Source organism: Haematobia irritans, chromosome 4 (genome assembly GCF_050003625.1).
Source record: "Haematobia irritans isolate KBUSLIRL chromosome 4, ASM5000362v1, whole genome shotgun sequence".
Classification (NCBI taxonomy): Eukaryota; Metazoa; Arthropoda; class Insecta; order Diptera; family Muscidae; genus Haematobia; species Haematobia irritans.
In genome coordinates, this window is record NC_134400.1 from 50,246,071 (window position 1) to 50,266,981 (window position 20,911).

Here is a 20,911-nt window from a genome sequence, read left to right on the forward strand (position 1 = left end):
TCGTGGATGTGAGAAATATGTGAGGGAAAATGCAATTAGCAAGAAAACAATGTTTTTTTTTTTTTGAGTTTGTCTTTATGAAATTAATTTTACATCCTGGAAAAGAATAAACGTTTATCACAAAAAGTATATACTTTTCTTCCAAATATACTTCCTTACAGCGAAAAGCAAATGAGAAACGAACTTTGTTTGTCTAAAATTTCGTTTGGGAGGAAAGAATTATTTTTTTGCGTGCATGTAGTCTTTAAAAGAGCACGTCTGGCATCCCTAGTTTAACTCAAGATTAGGGCAAACAATCGTTATTGGCCAACATAATGGCTATTCCAGTATGTCAAAACACAAACAAAGCCTAATATGTGCTCTTCAAACATGTTTCAAGAGCAAAAATTTAGTTTTGGACGGGGAGAATGATTGGGGAGTGAGATAAGGCCCCCATAGAAAACTTTTGCCCCCCCCCAGAATATTTTCGGCACAATTTTTTTAGACTTCATACCTTTGAATTCGAACATTACTACACGGACGAAAAAGACTGTTTTTCATATGTTTGGGTATAAACATTATATGTTTGGAACTCAAATTTTTAAACACAATAGTTTTGAGTGCAAACATATAATGTTCATAAACTAGCATAATATGTTTGGGACATATATGTTAATATGTTAGAACATATTACGTTTGGGACATAAAATGTTTGTAAATTTAATATGCTTGGATGCAAACATATATTAATTTAGAAATAGCCCATAAACATATATGTGTTTACAAAGAGAGACAAAATGTATGCTGGAAGTAAAATAATGAAAGTAACCAATTGGCGCATTGCAAATTTATATACACAAAGAAAATTTCATTAAATATAGGAAAAATACTATGTGTGAATATAAACAAGTATAAATTTACATATTATGAGTAAAAATATATATGTTGTGATATAAGACTTCGTCAAGAATTGTATATGCTTAAGTAAAATATTAAAATGAGTATTCGGAGAGAAAATTCATTCGGAACCAAGATAAAATATATTTGAAAACAAGTAAGTAAAGTAGAAAGTCGGGCGGGGCCGACTATATCATACCCTAAACCACCATTACAGAATTAGTAATCATAAGCATCTGTGGGGTAACATATAGGTCTGGGAGATAAACCGCAGTTGCATATTTAATAAAATTGAGGGGTACATGTCTATGGGTGCTTTGTGTCAATCTGAATACAGCTCATAGTCAATGTTGCCACGGAAAATGTTCGGTTTACCCTACAAGGACAAAAAAAGTTCCCTACTTTCCCATACATTCCCAAACAATTTTCCCTACTATATTTTTCGATAAATTTAAAAAATTTTACAAAACAAAAATGGTTCTAAGTACTTTATTATCTTAAAACATGAATATGCAACGTATATAACTTAGAATATAAATTTGTATTACCACCACGGTTGCCACAGTTGGTAGAATTCTACCCAAATTAGTAAAATTTTGGAAAAAGTTTCTATAAACAAATTTTTGTGACAAATTTTTCTATAGAAATAAAATTTTGACAATAAATTCTATAGAAATAAAATTTTGAGAAAAAATTCCACAGAAATAAAATTTTGAGAAAATTTTTTATAGGAATAATAATTTGAAAATAAAAAATTCTATAGAAATACAATTTTAACAAAATGTTCTATAGAAATAAAATGTTGACAAAATTCTCTACAGGAATAAAGTTTACCACACATTGTTAAAGTTTACCACACATTGTTACCGGCTTCTAATTTCCTCCTCTAGAGCCACCAAAATGTAAAAATTATTACAAATTGTGTTGAGTGAAAATGTCCTACATTGTGGCCCTACGTCCCTACAAGATGCTAAATATTAGAAAAACCCTACATATAGGGAATTTCCCCTACTTCTAGCAACACTGGCTGTGTTGATATTGAGCCCATTATTTAAAAAGAGAAAATCGTTAAATTCGGGTGGTTAATAAATACAAATTTGTAAAAATCGAGCATATTCTTATGTAAGAGCTACAAGTACGTATAAGTACGATCGGCTAGTACATCAAAATTTGAAATTTGAGTAACATTGGTTAATAAATAAGAGTACTATGGCCAAATTTGGGAAAATCGAGCGATGCATATATATGGAAGCTATATCTAAATCTGAACCAATTTGCATAATATTTTGCGGGTTTGATTAATACCACAAAAGGTTACTTTGTGCAAGATTTGAGTAAGATCAGTTAAAAAATGAGGCCTATATGGTCAAACATAAGGTTATTAGGGGCGAATTTTTCAAAATCGGGTGATACATATATGGGAGCTATATCTACATGTGAACCGATTTCGATGAAATTTTGCACATATAGTTAGTACTATAGAGGACTGGATCTAGCCAACTTTTAGTAAGATCGGTTAATAAATAAGGGTTCTATGGCCAAATTTGGGAAAATCGGGCTATACATATATATGGGAGCTATATCTACATCTGAACCGATTTCGATGATTTTTTGCACATATAGTTAGTGCTATAGAAGACTACATTTAGTCAAATTTGGGTAAGATCGGTTGATAAATAAGGGTTTTATAGCCAAATTTATAAAAATCGGGCGGTACATATATATGGGAGCTATACCTAAATCTGAACCGATTTCGATGATTTTTTGCACATATAGTTAGTGCTATAGAAGATTATATTTAGCCAAAGTTGGGTAAGATCGGTTGATAAATAAGGGTTTTATAGCCAAATTTATAAAAATCGGGCGATACATATATATGAGAGCTATATCTAAACCTGAACCGCTTTGGATGAAATTTTGCAGACTTGAAGGGCGATGAAAAAGATTACCTTTTGCCAAATTTGGTGACGATCCGTTTGCAAAAAACGCGCAACGTGACCCCATTTGCCGAAATCGGGCGATACATATATATGGGAGCTATATCTAAATTTGATCCGATTTCTTCCAAATTCAATAGCGTTCGTCCTTGTGCCCAAAAAACTACCTGTACCAAATTTCATCAAAATCGGTTAATAATTGCGACCGGAATCCTGTGAAAAACAAATACATGGACAGACGGACGGACGGAAACCAAGCGCTAGATCGACTCAGGAGGTGATTCTGAGTCGATCGGTATATATTTTATGGGGTCTAAAATCAATATTTCTTGTAGGCACATTTTTTGGCCGATCAAACTTATTATACCCTAACCACTATGTGGTTTAGGGTATAAAAAGAGGAAATCGGTCAATTAGTTGTGGGTAATAAAACCAAATTTCTGCAAATAGGACAATAGATTTATGTAAGAGCTACATGTAAGTCTAAATACGATCAGCTAGTACATCAAAATTTGAAATTTGAATAACATAGCTTAATAAATAAGAGTATTATGGCCAAATATGACAAAATCGAGCGATGCATATATATGGGACATATATCTAAATCTGAACCAATTTGTATAATATTTTGCAGGTATGATTGATACCACAGAGGGTCACTTTGTGTAAAATTTGAGTACGATCAGTTAATAAATGAGGCCCCTATGATGAAAAATAAGGTTATTAGGGGCAAAATTTTCAAAATCGGGCGATACATATATAAGGGAGCTATATCTAAATTTGAACCGATTTCGATGAAATTTTGCACATACAGTTAGTGCTATAGAAGATTACATTTAGCCAACCTTGATTACGATCGGTTGATAAATAAGGGTTTTACGGCCAAATTTGCAAAATCGGGCGATACATATATATGGGAGCTATATCTAAATCTGAACCGATTTTTATGAAATTGCACACATACAGTTAGAGGTATAGAAGATTATATTTAGCCAACTTTGAGCACTATCGGTTGATAAATAAGGGTTTTACGACCAAATTTGGCAAAATCGGGCGATACATATATATGGGAGCTATATCTAAATCTGCACCGATTTCGATTATTTTTGGCACATATTGTCAGTACCATAAAAGATTAGAGTAAGCCCAGTTTGAGTAAGATCGCTTAATAAATAAGGTTTTTATGTCTAAATTTGGGAAAATCAGGCGATACCTATATATGGGAGCTATATCTAAATTTGATCCGATTCCTTCCAAATTCAATAGCATTCGTCCTTGTGCCCTTTAACAGACATTCTCATTCACATACCCTCCACCATAGGATGGGGGTATATTAAATTTATTATTCTGTTTGTAACACATCGAAATATTGGACTCTTAATCATAAACTACACCCTCACAAAAAATCGCTTCTGTAACATATACTCCCAAACATATTTTGCTTCAAGCATATACATTTTTGGGTATTGCCCAAACATTTATATGTTTGATCTCTACCAATATATAATATGTTTGAAAGCATATTGGTCTAAACAATATATGTTTGGGTAGTCTAAGTTCCAAACATTTTGTATTTTTGCATCCAAATTCAATAATGTTGTCTTCCAAAAAACAATATGTTATTATGTGACCATATAATATGTTTGGAAGCATTTTGCACCCAAAAATATTATATGCTTAAAAAAATTCTCCCAAACAATATAGTGCTCAAAATTTTATTTATTTATTTATATATTTACAATCATAATGAATTATGAAAATAAACAGGTAATATAGGGGCTAACAACATAGGTTTTCGACCTGAATGCTCACAATTTTGTTTCTGCCTAATTGTATATTCTCCCACATCTTTCTCACTTCCACGAGATTTTTTAGTTCTTAGCACCTTTTTCTGTAATACAAACATTGTAGAAGAAATTATTCAATTTTATGATTTTTTTATTTTAATTTGACCTTTTGGCGGACTGGGATTCGAACAGCGGACCACACAGTTTGTAAGGATCAAAGAAGTAGCTGATCAATTGCCCAAGGAAAAATAAAATGTTAATTTTGTAATAACAAGCAACAACCACCAACTTAATTCAATATCGCTCCCTGTTAAATAGCGCTCCAAGCTACTAAACATATATATGTTTATAGGCTATTTTTAAATTAATATATGTTTGCATCCAAGCATATTATATTTACAAACATTTTATGTCCCAAACATAATATGTTCTAACATATTAACATATATGTCCCAAACATGTTATGCTAGTTTATGAACATTATATGCTTGCACTCAAAAATATTGTGTTTAAAAATTTGTGTTCCAAACATATAATGTTTATAGCCAAACATATGAAAAACAGTCTTTTTCATCCGTGTACACCCAGAAAAAAGGGGCTCTAACACAAAAAAAATTTCACGAAAAATTTTCCAATTAAAATTTTAATTGAGTTTTAAAAAATATTCAATTAAAAATTTAATTGAATCAACAAATTTTTTAATTGAAACAAAAATCAATCACAAAAATTAATAGTATCAATTAATTTTTTAATTGGATCAATTAATTTTTGTTTTGACCTTCAATTAATTTTTTAATTGATACTATCATTTCTGTGATTGAAGACATTTCAATTAAAAAATTAATTGGATCAATTAATTTCGTGATTGAATCAGAAATTTTTTTTTTGTGTGAATGCCAACTGAACTTTATTTTAGTTCATGAAGATTATTTTATTTTAGTTAAATTGTGCATAATATGAGTAAATGTTCCTTATTTGAATAATTTTTTTTTAACTTTAATGACGTGAACTAAAAATAAGAAAAAAAGTTGTATACAAATATAGTGTACAATTTTACTAAAAAATAAAATAGTTCATATTTTTCTAAAATAGCAAAAGTTTGCTTAAATTGAGTTCATAAGTCTCTCAAATGAGTAAATTTTACTAAAATTGTATCTGTCTCGAACTTCGTGCAGCGCTAAAGACATTTTAAAAATTCTTAATTCCAATTTTTTTTCAACATATGAAATTTTCTTAAACAACAGAAAAAAATTAATTATTTAAAAAAAAATTCTTCAATTTGACAAAATGTATTAACTTATTTGTAACATGTTGCAATTAAAAAACTATTTTAGTTAAAATTTTCTAAAATAAACCTACATTTTCTTCCACGGTGGGTTCACTTTTTTTGGGTGTACATATATTCTGGGTCGTGGTGAAATTCAGAGTTGTTCTAGCCAAGTTCGTTCGTCTGTTGAAATCACGCTAACTTCCGAACGAAACAAGTTATCGAGTTGAAACTTGGCACAACTAGTTGTTATTTATATAGGTCAGATGGTATTGCAAATGGGCCTTATCGGACCACTTTTACGTATAGCCCCCGTATAAACCGACCCCCAGATTTGGTTTGCAGATCCTCTAAGAGAAGCAACTTTCATCCGTTCCGGTTGAAATTTGGTATATGATGTTAGTATATAGTCTCTAACAACCATACAAACATTGGTCCATCAACATCAGTCCATAATTATATATAGCGTCCATTTAAACCGATCCCCAGATTTAGACTTCGGAGTCTCTTGGAGGAGCAAAATGCATCCGATCCGGTTGAAATTTGGTACGTGATGTTACTATATGGTCTCTACCAACCGTGCAAAAATGTATCCATACCGGTCCAAAATTATAAATAGCCCCCATATAAACCGATCCCCTGATTTTGCCTCCGGAGCCCCTTGGAGGAGCAAAATTCTTCGGATCCGGTTGAAATTTGGTGCGTGGTGTTAGTATACTGCCGCTAAAATTTCCCAAAATTTTTCCATATCGGTCTATAGTTATATATAGCCGATCTCCAATCACACAAAAATTGGTCCATATCATTTCATAATCATGGTTGCCACTCGAGCCAAAAATAATCTACCAAAATTTTAGTTCTATTGAAAATTTTAGTACTATAGAAATTTTTCTTAAAATATTAATTCTATAGAATATTTACTTACATTTGTATTTCTATAGAAAATTTAAAATTTTTTTTTTATAGAATTTTTTCTCAAATTTTTATTTCTATAGAAAATTTTGTCAAAATTTTATTTCCGAAGGAGCTCCGCAGGCCATATCATTGCTTTGGTGTATATCGCGCCAGAGAATGAAGCCAACCCAATTTTGTCGGCGTTGGCTGATACATACTTTTTTTCTACGGCGGCGGCCATTTTAACCTTACAGTACTTCATTCGTACTTATTTTGGGAATGGTACGACAATTTTTATCTGTGTTAGTTCACATTGACCTTATGTGTACAGTCATTGAACTTTTGATACCCACAGTTAGTTCATACTTGGTACAAGGATGATTGCCCATATGTTAAGTAAAACCAATACCAATAATAAAAGACACCATTTTTATACACATTTTGCAGATTTTGATTTCAAAATCGCATTTATTTTTGTTTATTTTTTCTCTCATTTTATAAAAGTATTGTTAACATTTGTATGTTTATCTCATGTTCATAAATTAATTAAAAAACACTTAACCATAATACATTAGTTATTTGTATTTATTAATATTGTTTTGAGTGTTAAATAAAACAAGAAAATAAGCAATTAAAAAAGAATATTTTTCAAAATCTCTGCTAACGATGGATTTTGAAAAAAGAAGTTTTATTTTGAAATTGGTTTGATTTCGTTTTTATTTATTTATTTAATGGAAAATACTATGGAGAAAGAAATCATTTATTAATATTTATGCTAAACAAAATTACTGGAAATTCTATAGAAATTATATTGATGGTGTGATTTGTAACAAAAATATTTTGCTATTGTTTTTTTAGGGAATTCTAAGAAATTAATCTCATTGAAATTAAGCGTTGCATTTTTTAATAATTTACGAATGTTCTTTGTAATTTTCTTTTATTATAATTATTATATATTTTCTGTTTTTTTTTTTAGTTTATTAGTACTTACATACTATACTAAGAAACTTAATCAGTATCACATTTTTCATGAGTTTTTTTCTTTCATTTTTTATTTGAAATTTTCTTTACAGTTTTTTTTCCAATGGGTTTGCATATAAAATTTCTTGTTGCGTTTTCTTTGTGCTCATTATGTTTTTGGGCTAGAGCCATATGCGATGGTAATAAAGAAAACTCTAGAGGTTCTTCTCTTCTCGTTGTATGGCTATGTGCTAGAGTGCAAATAATGAGGTATGGCCCATAAAAACCATGGCAATTAAAAAACGAGAACAGAAATCACAATTAATTTGAAAGCTATACTAGGGTGTACCGAATAAAATAGTAATAAAATTGTTTTATACTCTACTAGCCTCAAAAGATAGATATTTTCATATTGGTGATATACGATGCAAATAAAAACAACTGAAAATAAAAAATAAATAGCAAAAATGACAAATATATGTAATAAATTTCCTTTTCAAGGAACTGGATTTTAGACAAACGATGTTTTTTGCCTTTAAGTAATTCTCATTAAGGCTATAGATTAGAGACGATGGTCTTGAAGGAATTTCGGTTATCTAAAATTTCGTGTAGGAGCCAATTCTTTTTTTATGTATATCTAAAAGTATGTTCAAAAAATAAATATTTTCATGGAAAAGTAAACCATTTTAAATATTAAATTTTATTGTAAGTTTTACTGCATTATATTTCCCAAAATACTGTTTGGCATTTATCTATCATGGTTACATAGGCTTGATTCGGGACACCCTTATGTACACCCAGAGAAGGAATATGATCACCTCAAACATGTTTTAAGAGCAAAATGTTATTTTTGGGTGGTGACCATGTAACATGGTTTTCGGCAAGCAGGTTATTTTCTCGGAAATCATGTATCCGATTTCGGCAAGCAGGTTATATTTAACGAAAAAATAACATTTTAGTGACAAACATGTTACATGGTCACCATACAAAAATAACATTTTGCTCTTGAAACATGTTTGAGGTGATCATATTCCTTCTCTGCGTATATAACAGTTTTGAAACCTGACATTATATCTGTACGTCTACCATGTCCGTCAATATGTCAATCTGTCGATTTTTTTGTTTTGTTTTGTTTTTTTTTTTTTTGAATGCCTATTTGTGGTGTTTTGACATACAAAAAATTACGAAAACAATATAAAAATATCTCTTAAATAAATATAAAGTTCTTAAAAACATAAACATAAATTTTGAATTTCTATGTTGTTGTTTTTTTTTTTTTTTACTTTCTATAATTATAACAGTGGTGAGTATAGGTGGGATGATGAATTCAAAATACTTTTATTTTGTGTTAATCAATTAAAAATTAATTAATTATTACGTATATCTATGTATGTATGTATGTATGTTGGTAATTGTTTACTTGATGTTTAAACGCTCATTTAATGAGCTTCATCGTCATTTACCGATTTGTAGGATTAATCCTTCGGACGAAGCTTCTCGTTCGTAGAGTAGCTCGTTTCAAAATACTTAACGCTTCCAATATAGAAGCTTTTGTGGGCAATATGTCCATAAGATTGCACAACACGATCTTATGTTGTTTCATACTCTCATTCAATCTCAATCATTCATTCTCACGTATTCTCTCTCTCTCTCTTTGTTGTTTTACTACAGCTACTATATCACTACAATGTTTTGTATCTTTGATGGTGTTGTTTTTATGATACCAAAAAATAGAAAAAGGCTTTTGCTCTGCTGCTCGCTCTCAATTGCTATCGTGCGAATAAAGCTTACGCTTAACGATCGTATAATCGGGACTAATGGTTATTGTACGCGACAGACCCTTAATGAATTGTGGCAATAAAGCGGTCCAGCCCCTTTTGTCTTGACGCAAGGTCAAATATACCTCAAAGGTCGATACCATTTCTTCATCCAATTTCAGTTTGGCTATGCGCTTGAGACTATTGGCTTCTTCTTCGTATTCAACGAAAACTGTACAGCCGCGTATACCACATGGTTCACGCTCCGATACACGCACAATATCGGTGGCTATGCGTTGGGTGAGATCACTGGGTAAGGAGACTTCGGTGCAGGTGAGATTACGCGTTTTTGCGGCGCGCAATTCAGTGAGTAGGCGCTGTGAAAGTTCATTCACTGCGGCCGCATCGATGCTATCACAGTCAATTTGCTCCTCAGTTTGTGGCAGTTGATGATGCTGATGATGGTGATGATGCTGTAAATGATGATACTGGTGGTGATGACGTTGATTTTCTTGTTCCTGTGCGTTATTGCTCAAAGATCTTGACCAACCTAAAAATATACACAAAAAGAAATGGAGAAAAAAAAACGAACAATTAAGTAAAAAGGAAATTCAACTAATTGAGCTGTAAATATAAAAATTTTAAATGCTTATTGTGCTTGGGTAATTTAAACAGAAAATATTTATGAATAATCGTACGATGTATGATGATGCGGAGACACATATGTATGAAGTTAAGTAAAATTTAAATTAATGGTTTCTCGATGAAGAAACTGAAGAAATTATGAAGAAAAACCGAATAAATGCTCATAACAACGTCATTCCCTTTGTGAGTGAAATTAACTGATTCCATCATAAATTGTAATCTAGAAGAGTTTATTATACTCTAAAAAAAGACGATTACCCAATCCCATAGATATTAGGGGTCATATTTCAAGTAAATAGTGTCTTTAAGATATAATCTTGGAGGCCATCTCCTATTTTTGATTGATTTTTATTTTTAGAGCTAAGTTAAAAATAAAATGATCGAATTTAAGAAAATAAGAATTTTCTTTTATGTAAAGATCACCATTTTAAAATCGAACCATCTATATCCAAGAACAAAACGCCTTAAATGAAGATTTTGTAGACTTTTGCTTTAGAAAAAAATCTCTGTCTCTGAGAAATGCGTCTTCTATCTTTGGTCTAAAGGTAATATTATTCAGAGTACTCTGATTAAATAGGAAAATACTAAGCCCCAGCACTAGCACTATTTACAAATATGAGTAGTTCATAATTACTCCTACATTAGAAGAGGAAAGATTGATGACAGAGCTAGTGTTAAGCCTATTTTACTAAATAGGTTTTTTTAATAAGGTATATTAAGGTATAATACCTTCACCTATTTCGAGCATTATTAAATTTTGTTTTACGGTTTAACTTAAACAAATGTAATTTAATTTAATTAACAAAATATAATTTATTTATTTCATTTAGATAAAATGCATTTAATTTGATTTAAAGTAGTTGATCAAATTTATTTTATATTATTAAATTTAAATTATTTAATGTTTATATTAAGGTATTAAACTTCGTTTAGTGTTAATAAATTAACGTTTTGTTTGTTTGAATAAATAAATAAAATAACGAATGCTACTTATGTTACATAAAATAGAATTTAAATCAAATAGTTCTGTATTATTTAATTTAAGTTAATTTAATTTGATTTATATTATTTTATTAAATTTACTTTATTTTTAATTCTTTTAAACTGAATTTTAGGCAATTGTATCTACTTTAATTTAAATTAGCCTAATGTAATGTAAGTGATTTAAATTCTTCGAATTCATTTAGTTTTATTTAGTAAACAATGTTTTATTTTAATTTATTTTATTTTATTTTATTTCATTTTATGTAGACAATCAAACAATTATACTAGAAAGAGAAATAATTTAATATAAAATTTATGAAAAACTTTTTTCCACATTTAATTACGCTTAATTTAATTGTTTTACTTAATTTAGTTCAATTTAATTGAATCCAATCTGATTAAAATTGATTTAAACATTTAAATTAAACTATTTGAATTTATATTATTTAAAATAGTTTAATGTTATGTAGTTTAATTTAAATTGATTTTGATTAATTTCATTTAGCTTATTTCGATATCCTTTAAAATATGTTCTCTAATTTTAGCAATAGACAAATTTTGCCATCTACTTTGTTGATTTAAGTGAAAAAAATAATAATTAATTGAATAAATTTCTATAATTACCAGACCTTTATAATATTAATTTGTACTTTAGTTTAATTTACATATTTTTTATTTTTTACGAGGTGGCCATAAATTAACGCCTTCTTAAATTATTTCAAATTTCGATTTGCATTCGTACATTTGATCGATTGTTAAATTTAATTTATTTACTTTTTATTTTAAATTTATGTAGCATTAATAAATTACTTTTTGTGAATTTATAGAAATAAAACAAATAACAAATGCTATTTAAATTACATTATATTGCATTTAATCGAGTACTTTTATCTCATTTAGTTTAAATTAATTGAATAAAATTGTATAATTGTTTTTTTTTTTATTAAAAAAAATTATGAAACCTGTTTTATTATTAATTTGTACTTTACTTTGATTTACATATTATTTTAGATTTTTTTTTCATGAGATGACCATAAATTAACGCCTACTTAATTTATTCCAAATTTAGATTTCCATTGAGAAATATCATTTTTTTTATTATTATCCTAACGTTTCTGGTTTATTTTGATTGAATTGAAGAGACAGTCCAAACAAAAACTAGAACAAATTAAAACCTCGTAATCTGATGAGAATGAAAAACGATCAACAAATATTTGTATAGTATGTTTAAATGTAAATACATACATTGGAAACCAATCAAGAAATGACGTGATAGATATCATGCATGTCTTGAACAACAACAAATAAAAACTGGAACAATTATAATAAAATTAATAATTTATGAATATATGACACTCTTAATATAAGTGTAGACTTTATTTGGTTGTGATGTGTGATAAACAAACTAATAATTTCTTTTAAAATATGGATATATATAGCACTAATTAAATATTATAGATTATCAACACGAAAATCGGGCACAGACTTTAATTTAATATAAAATAAAACAAAACTTGGCGAAATTTCGAAATCGCCCTACCTATACTTTAAATAATCGAATTATCATGTTTTAGTTGTTTTGCAAAACAAAAAAAAAAAAAAACAAATAAACAAAAATGCTGATTTGTTATAAAGCACAGCAAATCTATTTTTGTAAAATGATTTAAAATAAATCGAGAACCGATTGATTAATTTTGGAAAGAGTGCTAATATTGTGGCTATTAAAAATATATTAATACTGAATTATACACTCAAAAAAAAAATTTTTTTTTAAGCAATTCAATATTAAATGACGATTTTATATGCTTTACAAATTACTAAAAATTCAAGATCAAAATTCAAGATCAAAATCTGAAATGTCTGTTGGATATTTCAGATTATAAAAAAAATGTTTTCCTATTTTGAAAAAATTCAAATTGATTTTTTTTTCAAAAATTTTAAAAATTGGAAAATATGATATTTAAAGATTTTTAAAATCTTGAAAAATTAAATTTAAATGTTTGCAAATTTTTAAATACACAGAAAAAAATTTCCATAGTTAAACTAAAGGTAAATTAAACATATTTTTATTGCAAAAAAAATTATTTGTTTGTAGTTAAATTTAATTATTTTTTGCGAAATTTTCCACAGCTCAATGAAAATTTCGTTTTTTTAAGTATGTCTCAAATATTTTAAGAACTAAACGTGAGTATAAAGTTCAATCACCGTACACATAAGTTCAATATGAACTAAAGCAAATGAAAATTTTCGTACGATTCCCAAAAATAGTAAGAATGAACTACTGTATGGTTAAAATGGTCATGATTTGGCGCCAATGATTTTCTTCTTTAATTTTAGTTAATTTCTTCTTCTATGAGAGGAACTAATTTCGAGAACTGCATTAAACGGGCATTAAATTTTCCTGATTTTAACAACGCTTTGTGAAAATCTAAAATTGTGGAGTAAAATTTAGTTCAATTTTCGTACAAGTTAGTTTATTCTTCCTATAAAATAGTTTACTTTGTTTTTCGGTGCAGTCAAAAACATCTATCGTAGATAATGCTTATTATTGATTCTATATTTCTTACAGTGTATGTGAGACAAATTTAAATTAATTAAATTCATTGTTAATGGATGTTAATTAATACAACGCTTGCTATTGATTGTAAGGGCAAAATCCCATCGATTAATTGTGGAAAATTTTCAAATAATGCAAGAGCTATCCTTTATTTCGATATTTTTTCTATTCAAAATAGAAGATTTTTTTTTAAACATCAATTAAATTATTGATTTATGTAAATTTACAATAAACCTTGTTAACTAATATTAACGAATTTATAACCACACAGTATATTCATTTAATGGCAGCTAGTTTGAAGAATGATGTATCACTTTGAGACGATCATAAACTATGATTGATAGTCCATTTTGAGAAAACTCAAAAATACCATATTAGCCCGGGACCATCATTTTAGCGTAGCATAGTGTAGTTAGCCATAGCTTCTTATTTCGTTTATTATTAAGCAATTAATTAGTAAATTTCCCAGACTAAGTAATTTAGACATTTGTAATTTATCTTCTTTACAAAAAAAAAAAAAAAAAAACAAAAACATGTAAATGATTCAATTGTAAATCGTAAACAAGTTGATTGATTGCTATACGAGTAGCTGTTTAAACGAAATTAAAATTCGTTTTAGCGTAACTAAGAAAACATCGTGCGATTTTTTCCAATTTCTTTAAATATAAAATTTCCCACGGACATAAGAGGAGGAACGAATGTTACGATCATTTAACTAATAAGGGATCTACTTCTTCAAGTGAAGTTGAAAACGGGTGCTACTCAGTGTTGGGAATCACCAAAGTGTACTACTGACGATATTACTCGCTTTTCTCGCTCTTTCTTCAATATTAAGCTTAAAATTTGGGAGCCACCTTCGTGCAATGGTTAACATGTCCGCCATGGTCATGGGTTCAATCCCTGTTTCGATCGAACACCAAAACCTTTTTCAGCGGTGGATTATTCTCTCTAAGTAATGCTGACGATATTTCCGAGTGTTTCAAAGCTTCTCTAAGTGATTACACTGAAAGGTTAAAATTCGTTCGCCCTTGTCATTGAGCTAAACATTAAATCGGGCAGCACGTAATGGCAAGAGAGAAGTTTACCACTGTGTTATCACAATGAACTGTATAGTCTAAGTGAACCTGAAAATAACGGGCAACCACTATACCTTTGCGCACTCATCAATTGGCATTTCAATACCTCCTAATGGGCTTAACCGTGGGAATTTTGCGTTCTTTGCAGTACATGGCCAATTCTGGCAGGATTTACCCCTACACCATTCTCTTTCGCCTATATCTCAGTTATCCGGAAGGCTCCCTGTATAATATATGTATATAAGTGTAGATGGGAATTTTCCCTTGACTGCTAAAGCCCCATCAACTGCGTATTCCACAGTTTGTTTTCTAAGAAAACCACAGCCTCAAAAAATCGCTTCTGTAACATATACCTCAAACACATTTTGCTTCAAGCATATATATTTTCAGGATTGGTTCAAACAAAATATTGTTTGTATTATTCAAACATATTATGTTTCACCTTAGGGCACACGCTGGTAGAAAAAAATGTTAATGAAATTTTCTTTGTGTGGATATATTTTTAAGGCGCCAATTGGTTACTTCCATTATTTTACTTGCAGCATACTCTCTAGGTCTCTGTTTCTGTTTACGAGTATGTTAATATGCTATTTCCAAATTAATATATGTTTGCATCTAAGCATATTATATTTACAAACAATTTATGTCCCAAACATAATATGTTCTAACATATTAACATATGTCCCAAACAAAATTTGAAATCCAAATATATAATTTTTACACCCAAACATACGAAAAACAGTCTTTTCGTCCGTGCAGAATGTTGTTTATAGCAACATTTCAAAGAAGAGGGGATAGAACTTCTTCGTCGGGAGTGCCTCTGTTCACATATCTTCGAAAAACCCCAAATCTCTTTTAAGGATATTTTATATAATTCTTTCTTTTGTTTTTGTCGTATAGACATAATAGTAGGCGATGCAATATTGAATTCGGGCTCAAATACAAGAGTAGCCTTATACTCGTGCAAATAGGGAAAAGTTCGAATTGAAAGCGATAATAATGTTGTCTGCAGTTTTCGAATATTTCGAAAAAAAATCAGCGAATGGCGTGCGTGTGTATCCAAGGCGCATTCAGTAAAGGCCGGTACTCTGTTCGGTTTTCGCCTTGAAACTCCATACAAAACTACAAAATGCGAAAAACTAGCGAAATTTTTCCATTTGTGGTACTTTGTTTTTTTCGAGTTGAAAAACTGACGTTTATAGCTGGCGCCGTTTACAATTCGAATTAAAAATTAATTTATTTATTAAAACTATTTGTGTGGGTTTATAGCGCAAACACGGATCATATTTTTGTTCCGAAAATATACAAAGGATCAAAGGAGTAGCAGATCAATTGTAATAAAAAAAAATAAAATGTTAATTTTGTAATAGCAAAATTTCAACCACCAATATCCAATGCAACCGACGACTGTCGGTGTTTGTTAGTATGAGTGTTGGTCTCTCGAAAACACCATAGTAAAGCAATCACACAAATTGGTTACCCATATCTCAGCAGTTTGGTATTCTCTTATTTGGTACTCTCTCAATTCTCTTGAGCTAATGCCAACTGCAGTGTTGCCAACTCCCCAAGGCCAAAAAGCACCAAAAATATATTATAAATTCTAACATACCACCTTCCACCACAAAATCGAAAATTAAATGCTCTACTAAAAAAAGCTTCCGAAGATGTACCTATTATAGAACTTTTGTGAATTGAATTTTAAGAAGTTAAGGTGGGTATTAAGATCGAGTTTAGCTGCTAAAATAGTCATTTTTTGACAATTACAATTTCTTTAATAATTCATTTTAAGGAATACAAACTTTGTGAAAATTTGCTTTTGGCTATTCCCCATCAAGTTATAATAAAATTTGCAGCAAATATGCATAATTTTATGCCTTTTTTACTGATATAGTTTTCACTTTAGCGACAAAACTCGAACTTAGTACTCACCATTATGAACCGCTATTCAAGTATACACTTTGATCAGTTTTAATGCTTTCGTCCAATTCATTTTGATCAGTGATGTTTTTCAACTTTCAAAATATTAATATATGGAAGGAGTCTATATTAATATAGGGAAGGAGTCTTATTTCAGTTGTGCGTGCTTTTGTGAATTTAATACAAACGTTTTTAATGACATCTTTACCAAATTCGAAAATTCGACACTCATCGCTCGACTTTCGTACAGAATACCCTAAATAACAATATTAATTAAAAAATAATCAATACCAACTTCATAACAATCAAATTCTACATTTGGCAATAAATTTGAGTTTCTTCGGCTCTTGAAAGTCTAATCAAAATTTTTGTATCAATTAAACTTAATACTGTTCAAAATAAAAAAAGCACCAAAAGCACTAAATGAAAATGCCAGAAAGCACCAAGTTGGTGCTTTTTTTGAAAAGGCCCCAAAAAGGCAATTTGGTACTTTTTAGAAATCAAAAAGCACTAAATTTGGTGCTAAAAGCACCAAATTGGCAACACTGGCCAACTGCTAGTAATTGTTGTTGTTGAGTGCAATCACACTTAAGTGCCAACCTCGTTTTTTGTTTACCGAGCGTTGTTACGATGTCGATTGGTTTAAGATTGCAAGACACTGCATACGAACATTGTTATATACTAGTGGTGTTTTTATTCTCGCATTTGTATCAATGTAAAAGATCGCATGGTAATTAGTGTCTTACTCACTTCCACCGACATTTTGTGGGTAAGATTGCGATACGAAAAAAAGCCACCGGTTGCAGTTCTCTGGTCAGTGTGCAGTGCACACTGACCTTCTTCTGGTTTCTTTATTGCAATTCCTGAAGCAGCAATTCAGGGAAATTGCGAAATATTGAAGAAAAATAAAAATACATATAGATCTCAAGATCGAAAAAACAGAAAAACAACAACAACAAAAACATAATATTTTAAATATAGATTATTTTATTGTCAGATACGCATCGAACTCCAAATTTTAAATGGACATTTTTTATCTCATTTGATTGTAAATTGGTAGGTACCTGAAATATGTGTAAAATTAATTACTTGGTATTTCTCGAGTATTTTGAAGATTAACTGAGTATTTTAAATTGTACCAAATAAGTCATTTTGGTACCATTGTACTTTGAGAAGTGGAATGTACCAACAATTGTACCATCTTTTAGAGTCCTGCAGCTGATTTCAATTTCTTAGTGTATCACACTCACAAGCAAACCAACCAATAAGAGAAATGGAATTTGACGGAAGGATTATGGGCAAGCATACACACAAACAAAACAACCAATAAGAGCAACTGAATTTGACAGAAGCAATTACGGCAAAGCACACATACAACTAATAGAAAATTGTTTATGTTTTACAGATTCTATTTTATAAGTGTACAAAGGGCGGTGTGTGCAAAAAAAATCTAATGCTTTTAAACTAACGGGACTTATCCAATTATATTCTGATCATAGATTTCATTGAAAATGACTAACGGAAATATATATGGGCCATTACTTTGGTTTGACAAAAAGGGCAGTAAAACATAAATCTGAACAGCTCTTGAACTTTATAGTAAATTATAATTTCTATAATATTTAGTAAATTTAATTTGTAATATTATTAACATTTTCTTCTACTCAATTATCTACTCAAATTTACAATTTCATATTGAAGACTTATGTGTTTTACTGTATGCAAAAGAGCTTGAAGATTTCAATTTCAACTTCTTATCTTAATCCTATATTTTTTGGTAAACAAAATTAAAATTCATATGCTTTGCAACCAGATTGAAGTAGAATTTCAAAGTCTTAAAATCAAATAAAATTATTATTTCAAACACATAAATATTAAATTCATATATGAATGCATACGTACCAAGTGTACGTGTATTTGAACAAAAGGAAGAAGAAAACAAGAGGCTTGATAAAACAAACAAAAATGTATTTTGAAATAAATTCGAATGTGTGTTACTCATACTCCCTTAAACCGTCAATAAATATGTCAAGGTCTGCTATTTCCAAAGTATAAACAAAACAAAGAAAATAATTAAATGAAATTTCTTAGAACACGTGCTTGAACAAATCTCGTCCATATGTTAGGCGATTTTCATGAGGCATGGCCGAACAGAATCAAATACAAATATGGGAAAACAAATAGAAACAGATGTGAATTAATCGCCAATAATAATCAGTTTTTTTTTTTTTTTTTTTTTTAATGAGAAAAACGGGAACATGTGAATTTAGAATCGCCCCAAAATAAATACATACTAGGCCATAAGGAATTCATTACTTACTTCGTAATCTAGTGGCTGTAATGTCATTATAATGCTGATCGTTGAATTGATTTTGCACAGTTAGCACTTCCATATTCTGCTGATCGTAACAGTTCTGATAATCAATATTAGAATTAGTCAAATTTAAAATGATGAAGGCAATCAGAATTGGTCACGTAGGCCGGACCCTGCTTCTTTCGCTTGACGATCAACAAAATGGGATGAATGGTGGTGGATCACAGACTCGCGCACGTGCACTAAGTTTTTTTTTATCACACAAAGCTTAGTTTTTGTTTTTTTTTTTTTTGTAATTAAAGCTTTTATGAATTTCTTAATTAATAATTTTTCTGTTTGTGGAAAACTACTAGGAGTTTTATCATAATTTTACATAAACATATAGAGATATATATATTTTTTCTTCCTTTAGGGTGGGGGAGAAAGCAATTTGGCAATGGTCTATGTTTATTTATCGTTTCATAGGCTTGGTGGTTTGGTTTTCTTGTTTTGTGTTTCAATTACATATAATTAAATAATGGCCACTTTATTCATGTAGTTATAATTAAGGCAAATTATTCTGATTATTATTTATAGTACTGTCATTAAATTATTCGTTTTTTGAATACAATAGAGTTTCATAGGGCAAGTTGAACTTTGAGTTGTGCTGTGGTTTCGTAGACACGCTCTCTGATATTCGGTGATTTCACTTCTAATGGAAATAATTTTTTATAGCAATTTTTCATAATCCGTAAGTGACACTAAGCTAAATTTCTTTTTGTTTTTTCTATGAGTAGATCTATCTTTGCTGTGGTTTGAGGGGGGAGGTGTTTAACAGAAAACGAACGTCTTCCTTTTCTTTTTAAATTCACCGCGTTTATAACGTATCACTGTGAATATCAGCAGTGTTTCAAAGCAACTAACTGGTAAACAGCTGTGTGTCAAGTCTTTTATACTCAACGGCCAACAAACAAAAACAACATTAGATGTATATGAGTGTGTGTGTGTATGTGTGTACCGCTAACAAGCAGACAGCGGCGTACGCGTTGGTTATTACTGATTGTTGTTTTGTAGAGTGGCTCTTGGGCGAGTATAGAGCAATTTTCAGTCCATATGCACTCGCGTGCGTATTGTCGGTTGCTTGAATGGATATTTCATCGTTCATTTGTATGTGTGTCACCGATTTATAGTCGACAAACAAGTAAACACAACAACAAAAATATGTATAGTTTCTCTACTCTCTGTCCCTCCATATGGTAGGGTTGTTTAACAATTGAAATGCTTACTGGAATCGGGATTGTATCGATGCTATATGATGGTAGGATTTTAAATAAAGAATCCTAGAGAAATGTATATTTCAGACATGACAGATGAATATTTTCTGTTACTGTGTGATGGCTTTATACTTGGCAGGAAAACTAGCCTAGAGCACTCCAACATTTCGGTTAGGTTAAGTATAGTGGCATCCAGATATTTCAGGCTCACTTAGACTATTGAATCCATAGTGATACCAAAGTTGTGAACTTCTTCCTTATCATTGAGTCCTGCCCTATTCTATGTTTTGCTCAATGACAAGGGACCTCCTTTTTATAGTCAAGTCCGAACGGCGATCCACATTGCGGTAAAACCACGTTGCAACACTCTCCAGCAATTAGGAGGGCAGGGCAATTAGACAACGTCCAGTGAGGCTGGAGGTACTATTGGACATACATTTTCCTGGAAATCAGACGAGTGAACCATATTGTGGTGGTGTCACAGAGGCTATCGAGGAAATTGTATTGGAATGTAGAATAAAATGGGTTTTAAATAGTTTTGGAGCTTTTAAATCTACGGATCTGACGCAATTACTCCGGCGGAGTTACAATAAGTGACTGACAGAATTACAACGTAGTTGCAGGCGATATATATATATATATATATATATATATATATATATATATATATAGATATATATATATATA

At 30.2% G+C, this 20,911-nt stretch overlaps 1 protein-coding gene across 1 annotated transcript; it reads right to left on the reverse strand.

Annotated features, from left to right (window-relative positions):
• Window positions 1-8,363: 8,363 nt before the first annotated feature.
• LOC142233073 (protein scylla-like) lies at window positions 8,364-19,877 on the reverse strand. Its single transcript, XM_075303858.1, has 2 exons — window positions 18,978-19,877; window positions 8,364-10,028 (listed from the first exon to the last, which is right to left on the reverse strand). Exons 1-2 carry the CDS (start codon window positions 19,048-19,050, stop codon window positions 9,484-9,486), a joined length of 618 nt encoding a protein of 205 aa, XP_075159973.1. The 5' UTR covers window positions 19,051-19,877; the 3' UTR covers window positions 8,364-9,483.
• Between the last annotated feature and the right edge of the window lie 1,034 nt (window positions 19,878-20,911).